Source organism: Oncorhynchus kisutch, unplaced genomic scaffold (assembly GCF_002021735.2).
Source record: "Oncorhynchus kisutch isolate 150728-3 unplaced genomic scaffold, Okis_V2 Okis02a-Okis13b_hom, whole genome shotgun sequence".
Taxonomy (NCBI): Eukaryota; Metazoa; Chordata; class Actinopteri; order Salmoniformes; family Salmonidae; genus Oncorhynchus; species Oncorhynchus kisutch.
The window spans coordinates 4706023-4714116 of record NW_022261979.1 but is presented as its reverse complement, the minus strand read 5'-3'; the positions used below and the strand labels follow the sequence as shown (position 1 = coordinate 4714116).

The following is an 8094-nucleotide window of genomic DNA, read 5'->3' as shown; positions in this document are numbered from 1 at the left end:
CCCCCCCCCCCCCCCCCTCTTCTCTCTCTCTCTCTCTCTCTCTATCCCCCCCCTCTCTTTGTAGGACATTGAGGTGTTGATGTCGGAGGGAATAAGTCGAGGACGGTGGCGGCCACCAATATGAATGAGGAGAGCAGTCGTTCCCACGCAGTTTCAGCATCATCGTCACACAGACACTCTACGACCTGAAGTCTGGGGTCAGTGTCAGGGCTCACACACACACACACCACACCACACACACACACACACACACACACACACACACACACACACACACACACACACACACACAAAAGACAAGGATTCTCTTAATGACCTGTTGTTAGACAATACACAGTAATGTATCTTAACAACTGACGGTTTGTGTTTTACTGTTGTATGAGAGGTTTAAAGCATACTAACCTACTATCATATTAATCTCTCTTCGTTTGGTCGTTTGGGGATTTGTGTGTGTGTGTGTGTGGTGATGTGTGTGTGTGTGTGTGTGTGTGTGTGTGTGTGTGTGTGTGTGTGTGTGTGTGTGTGTGTGTGTGTGTGTGTGTGTGTGTGTGTGTGTGTGTGTGTGTGTGTGTGTGTGTGTGTGTGTGTAGAACTCAGGGGAGAAGGTGAGCAAGATGAGCTGGTGGATCTGGCTGGTAGTGACGTGTGTCTAAAACTGAGCTGCAGGGGAGAGGCTGAAGGAGGGCAGCAACATCAACAGGTAAGTCCCCTCCCGTTAACATCCAATACCTCTACTGTTAACATCCAATACCTCTACTGTTAACATCCAATACCTCTACTGTTAACATCCAATACCTCTACTGTTAACATCCAATACCTCTACTGTTAACATCCAATACCTCTACTGTTTAACATCCAATACCTCTACTGTTAACATCCAATACCTCTACTGTTAACATCCAATACCTCTACTGTTAACATCCAATACCTCTACTGTTAACATCCAATATCTCTACAGTTAACATCCAATACATCTACTGTTAACATCCAATACCTCTACTGTTAACATCCAATACCTCTACTGTTAACATCCAATACCTCTACTGTTAACATCAATACCTCTACTGTTAACATCCAATACCTCTACTGTTAAATCCAATAACAATACCTCTACTGTTAACATCCAATACCTCTACTGTTAAATCCAATACCTCTACTGTTAACATCCAATACCTCTACTGTTAACATCCAATACCTCTACTGTTAACATCCAATACCTCTACTGTTAACATCCAATACCTCTACTGTTAACATCCAATACCTCTACTGTTAACATCCAATACCTCTACTGTTAACATCCAATACCTCTACTGTTTAGATGTTATGTTCAGTAAATGTAATGGTTCATATGATGATAGTCACTGTAATACAGGAAGTAAACTTCTGTTGGTTATGAAACTGTGAAATGTTTTATTGGTTGATGACACTCTGATGCAAGACATGTATGTAAGGATATATCATGGAGGTATGTTGAGTGTCTTTCTCCCTGTGTGTGTGTGTGTGGTGTGTGTGTGTGTGTGTGTGTGTGTGTGTGTGTGTGTGTGCAGGTCTCTTACCACACTGGGCTGTGTGATCTCTGCGCTGGCGGACCAGTCTGCGGGGAAGGGGGGGAAGAATAAGTTTGTTCCTTACAGAGACTCTGTCCTCACCTGGCTTCTCAAGGTCTGTACTAACACACACCTCCTATCACTCTGGTCCTCGCTGTACTGTCTATTGATCAGGGTACTAACACACACCTCCTATCACTCTGGTCCTCGCTGTACTGTCTATTGATCAGGGTACTAACACACACCTCCTGTCACTCTGGTCCTAGCTGTACTGTCTATTGATCAGGGTACTAACACACACCTCCTGTCACTCTGGTCCTAGCTGTACTGTCTATTGATCAGGGTACTAACACACCTCCTATTACTCTGGTCCTAGCTGTACTGTCTATTGATCAGGGTTGCAAAATTGCCCCAAAATTCACAGGTTTTCCACAAATACTGGTTGGAAGAGTCCCAGAATCAGGAGGGAATACGTGTAAAATCTGGACTCCCCCGACCAGAATTTGACATCCAATAGTTCTGGACAATTTTGAGTTAGTAACTGTAACAACCCCAATATTGATTATTGGTCATAGGTGTGTATGTAGTAATGTAAGGAATATCAGTAACAGTTCTTTCATATTCTCTTTCCACTGCTGTTACAGAAACAACTGCTGTACCAGCTCGTACTGTTCACATTCACCAACACTGAAGTCTACATTATAACTGTCTATCAATTCAACTGTTTGTTCCTATCCCTCCCTCGGTGTTGCCAGGACAACCTGGGTGGCAACAGTAAGACGTGTATGATCGCCACGGTGAGCCCAGCAGCTGATAACTACGAGGAGACGTTGTCCACGCTGCGTTACGCAGACCGCGCCAAGAGGATTGTCAACCACGCCGTCGTCAATGAAGACCCCAACGCACGGATCATCAGAGAGCTCCGGGAGGAAGTGGAGAAACTCAGAGTACAGCTCTCTCAGGCTGAGGTAGGAGACACACACAGAGGCACACACACACACCAACACACACACACGTACGTCCTGACTGGTCCGTCCTGGCTGGTCCGTCCTGACTGTTCCGTCCTGACTGGTCTGTCCTGGCGGGTCCGTTCTGACTGTTCCGTCCTGACTGGTCTGTCCTGGCTGGTCTGGCCTGGCTGGTCCGGCCTGGCTGGTCCGATCTGACTGGTCCGTCCTGACTGGTCCGTTTTGACTGTTCCGTTCTGTGGCTGGTTGGTTCTGGCTGATCCGTCCTGGCTGGTCCGTTCTGGCTGGTCCGTCCTGACTGGTCTGTCCTGGCTGGTCCGTCCTGGCTGGTCCGTTCTGGCTGGTCCGTCCTGGCTGGTCCGTTCTGACTGGTCCATCCTGGCTGGTCCGTTCTGACTGGTCCGTCCTGGCTGGTCCGTCCTGGCTGGTCCGTCCTGGCCGGTCCGTCCTGGCTGTTCCGTTTTGTCTGGTCCGTCCTGACTGGTCCGTCCTGGCTGGTCCGTCCTGGCTGGTCCGTCCTGGCTGGTCCGTCCTGACTGATCCGTCCTGGCTGGTCCGTTCTGACTGGTCCGTCCTGGCTAGTCCGTCCTGGCTGGTCCGTCCTGGCTGGTCCGTCTTGTCTGGTCCGTCCTGGCTGGTCCGTCCTGGCTGGTCCGTTTTGTCTGGTCCGTCCTGTCTGGTCCGTCCTGGCTGGTCCGTCCTGTCTGGTCCGTCCTGACTGTTCCGTTTTGTCTGGTCCGTTCTGGCTGGTCCGTCCTGGCTGGTCCGTCCTGACTGGTCCGTCCTGGCTGGTCCGTTCTGGCTGGTCCGTCCTGGCTGGTCCGTTCTGGCTGGTCCGTCCTGGCTGGTCCGTCCTGACTGGTCCGTGTGTGTCTCTGTGTGTCTATGTTCCAGTCTCTAAAGGCTCCAGAGCTGAAGGAGAGGCTTCAGGAGTCAGAGAAGCTGATCCAGGAGATGACCGTTACCTGGGAGCAGAAACTACGCAACACAGAGGAGATTGCTACGGTAACCTACACACTCACTCACATTCATTTAGCACATTCATATCACATGGAAGCTTCTGCATTCGGACTAAACCGTTGGTAGTAAATGTCTGTGCAGAGGTAAAATGACGTATGTTTGTTGAATTTCCACAGGAGCGTCAGCAGCAGCTAGAGAGTATGGGGATCTCCCTGGAGACGTCTGGGATCAAAGTTGGAGATGACAAGTGCTTCCTGGTCAACCTGAACGCAGACCCCGCCCTCAATGAGCTGCTGGTCTACTACCTAAAGGTACACAACCACAACACCAACCGCAACACCAACCGCAACACCAACCACAACACCAACCACAATCACAACACCAACCACAACACCAACCGCAACACCAACCGCAACACCAACCGCAACACCAACCACAACCCCAACCACAACCCCAACCACAATCCCAACACCAACCACAACACCAACCACAATACCAACCACAATCACAACATCAACCACAACACCAACCACAACATCAACCACAACACCAACCACAACACCAACCACAACACCAATCACAACACCAACCACAACACCAACCACAACACCAACCACAACACCAACCACAATCACAACACCAACCACAATCACAACACCAACCACAACACCAACCACAACACCAACACCAACTACAAGCACAACACCAACTACAAGCACAACCACAACACCGACCACAACTACAACCACAACACCAACCACAACACCAACCACAACCACAACAGCGACCACAGCTACAACCACAGCTACAAACCACAACACCAACCACAACCACATCAGCGACCACAACACCGACCACAACACCGACCACAACCACAACACCAACCACAACTACAACACCAACCACAACTACAACCACAACACCAACCACAACTTCAACACCGACCACAACTTCAACACCAACCACAACTACAACGCCAACCACAACACCTACCACCGACCACAACACCAACACCGACCACAACACCAGTACAGTAGGATGATGCTAGCCTGTAGTCTGTGTAGTAGACAGTACAGTAGAATGATGCTAGCCTGTAGTCTGTGTAGTAGACAGTACAGTAGGATGATGCTAGCCTGTAGTCTGTGTAGTAGACAGTACAGTAGGATGATGCTAGCCTGTAGTCTGTGTAGTAGACAGTACAGTAGGGTGATGCTAGCCTGTAGTCTGTGTAGTAGACATTACAGTAGGATGATGCTAGCCTGTAGTCTGTGTAGTAGACATTACAGTAGGATGATGCTAGCCTGTAGTCTGTGTAGTAGACAGTACAGTAGGATGATGCTAGCCTGTAGTCTGTGTAGTAGACATTACAGTAGGATGATGCTAGCCTGTAGTCTGTGTAGTAGACATTACAGTAGGATGATGCTAGCCTGTAGTCTGTGTAGTAGACATTACAGTAGGATGATGCTAGCCTGTAGTCTGTGTAGTAGACAGTACAGTAGGATGATGCTAGCCTGTAGTCTGTGTAGTAGACATTACAGTAGGATGATGCTAGCCTGTAGTCTGTGTAGTAGACATTACAGTAGGATGATGCTAGCCTGTAGTCTGTGTAGTAGACATTACAGTAGGATGATGCTAGCCTGTAGTCTGTGTTGTAGACATTACAGTAGGATGATGCTAGCCTGTAGTCTGTGTAGTAGACATTACAGTAGGATGATGCTAGCCTGTAGTCTGTGTAGTAGACATTACAGTAGGATGATGCTAGCCTGTAGTCTGTGTAGTAGACAGTACAGTAGGATGATGCTAGCCTGTAGTCTGTGTAGTAGACATTACAGTAGGATGATGCTAGCCTGTAGTCTGTGTAGTAGACAGTACAGTAGGATGATGCTAGCCTGTAGTCTGTGTAGTAGACATTACAGTAGGATGATGCAAGCTTGTAGTCTGTGTAGTAGACATTACAGTAGGATGATGCTAGCCTGTAGTCTGTGTAGTAGATATTACAGTAGGATGATGCTAGCCTGTAGTCTGTGTAGTAGACAGTACAGTAGGATGATGCTAGCCTGTAGTCTATGTAGTAGACATTACAGTAGGATGATGCTAGCCTGTAGTCTGTGTAGTAGACATTACAGTAGGATGATGCTAGCCTGTAGTCTGTGTAGTAGACATTACAGTAGGATGATGCTAGCCTGTAGTCTGTGTAGTAGACAGTACAGTAGGATGATGCTAGCCTGTAGTCTGTGTAGTAGACAGTACAGTAGGATGATGCTAGCCTGTAGTCTGTGTAGTAGACAGTACAGTAGGATGATGCTAGCCTGTAGTCTGTGTAGTAGACATTACAGTAGGATGATGCTAGCCTGTAGTCTGTGTAGTAGACATTACAGTAGGATGATGCTAGCTGTAGTCTGTGTAGTAGACAGTACAGTAGGATGATGCTAGCCTGTAGTCTGTGTAGTAGACATTACAGTAGGATGATGCTAGCCTGTAGTCTGTGTAGTAGACATTACAGTAGGATGATGCTAGCCTGTAGTCTGTGTAGTAGACATTACAGTAGGATGATGCTAGCCTGTAGTCTGTGTAGTAGACATTACAGTAGGATGATGCTAGCCTGTAGTCTGTGTAGTAGACAGTACAGTAGGATGATGCTAGCCTGTAGTCTGTGTAGTAGACATTACAGTAGGATGATGCTAGCCTGTAGTCTGTGTAGTAGACAGTACAGTAGGATGATGCTAGCCTGTAGTCTGTGTAGTAGACAGTACAGTAGGATGATGCTAGCCTGTAGTCTGTGTAGTAGACAGTACAGTAGGATGATGCTAGCCTGTAGTCTGTGTAGTAGACAGTACAGTAGGATGATGCTAGCCTGTAGTCTGTGTAGTAGACAGTACAGTAGGATGATGCTAGCCTGTAGTCTGTGTAGTAGACATTACAGTAGGATGATGCTAGCCTGTAGTCTGTGTAGTAGACAGTACAGTAGGATGATGCTAGCCTGTAGTCTGTGTAGTGGACTCCAGATATATATATATATTTAGAGAATATTGTAGACATTCACTTACATAGCCATGTTAAAATATACACCATGTATTGTTAATGGGGAACTAACATGGCTTTACAGATTAATAAAGAGAGTTGCACACCATATATAAACTTCTTGGGGCACCCTGAAGGAGGCACCCTCTGCTCTCTGTAACCTTGAAGAAGGCACCCTGAAGGAGGCACCCTCTGCTCTCTGTAACCTTGAAGGAGGCACCCTCTGCTCTCTGTAACCCTGAAGAAGGCACCCTGAAGGAGGCACCCTCTGCTTTCAGGCACCCTGAAGGAGGCACCCTCTGCTCTCAAGCACCCTGAAGAAGGTACCCTGAAGGAGGCACCCTGAAGGAGGCACCCTCTGCTCTCAAGCACCCTGAAGGAGGCACCCTGAAGGAGGCACCCTCTGGTCTCAGGCACCCTGAAGGAGGCACCCTCTGCTCTCAGGCACCCTGAAGGAGGCACCCTCTGCTCTCAGGCACCCTGAAGGAGGCACTCTCTGCTCTCAGGCACCCTGAAGGAGGCACCCTCTGCTCTCAGGCACCCTGAAGGAGGCATCCTCTGCTCTCAGGCACCCTGAAGGAGGCACCCTCTGCTCTCAGGCACCCAGAAGAAGGCACAGTGATGTTTTACCCAATAAATGCCTGGGAGTTTATATATAGAGTGTGACTCTCGTTCTTTGTTTTAATGCTTGCAGTTTATTCCCCTTTAATCAGCACCTCTACACTAAATCATTTCTCTGGGGGTGCGCCAGCTCGCTGCCATACAATGTTGAAGTGTCATGTAAATGCATCATAATGCAGGGGCTCTGGTTCACACTGCAATAGGATGACGCTATGAGAACACAGGAAAGGAAAGGGACACATAGTCACAGTGCAGACAGACAACTGGCTCAGTGGTTGAGAGGAACAGAGAGAGACTGAGGCTGAGTCCCAAACAGAGCCCTATTACTATACTGTATAGGGGGAGAGAGACAGAGCAGAGGGGCAGTGAGAGAGAGCAGAGGGGCAGGGATGGAGAGAGCGAGCAGAGGGGCAGGGAGAGAGAGCGAGCAGAGGGGCAGGGAGAGAGAGCGAGCAGAGGGACAGGGAGAGGGAGAGCGAGCAGAGGGGCCGGGGAGAGAGAGAGAGCAGGAGGGGCAGGGAGAGAGAGAGAGCAGGAGGAGCAGGGAGAGAGAGCGAGCAGAGGGGCAGGGAGAGAGAGCGAGCAGAGGGGCAGGGAGAGAGAGAGACTAGGAGGGCAGAGGCAGGGAGAGAGAGAGCAGAGGGGGCAGGGAGAGAATGAGAGCAGAGGGGCAGGAGAGAGAGCAGCAGAGGGGCAGGGAGAGAGAGAGGAGCAGAGGGGCAGGGAGAGAGAGCGAGCAAGAGGGGCAGGGAGAGAGAGCGAGCAGAGGGGCAGGGAGAGAGAGCGAGACAGAGGGGCAGGGAGAGAGAGCGAGACAGAGGGGCAGGGAGAGAGAGCGAGCAGAGGGGCAGGGAGAGCGAGCAGAGGGGCAGGGAGAGAGAGCGAGACAGAGCAGAGGGGCAGGGAGAGAGAGCGAGCAGAGGGGCAGGGAGAGAGAGGGAGACAGAGAGCAGAGGGGCAGGGAGAGAGAGCGAGAC

The 8094-nt window shown here is 49.6% G+C and overlaps 1 protein-coding gene across 1 annotated transcript in view; it reads left to right on the top strand.

The window, feature by feature from the left end:
- Positions 1-8094, top strand: part of LOC109876991 (kinesin-like protein KIF13A) — a 132444-nt gene that overhangs the window by 75535 nt on the left and 48815 nt on the right. The window contains 10 exon segments of the mRNA XM_031811812.1: positions 65-83; positions 86-148; positions 151-197; positions 591-615; positions 618-657; positions 659-700; positions 1548-1662; positions 2303-2515; positions 3410-3520; positions 3652-3786. Of these exon segments, the coding sequence (XP_031667672.1) occupies positions 65-83; positions 86-148; positions 151-197; positions 591-615; positions 618-657; positions 659-700; positions 1548-1662; positions 2303-2515; positions 3410-3520; positions 3652-3786 (810 nt within the window).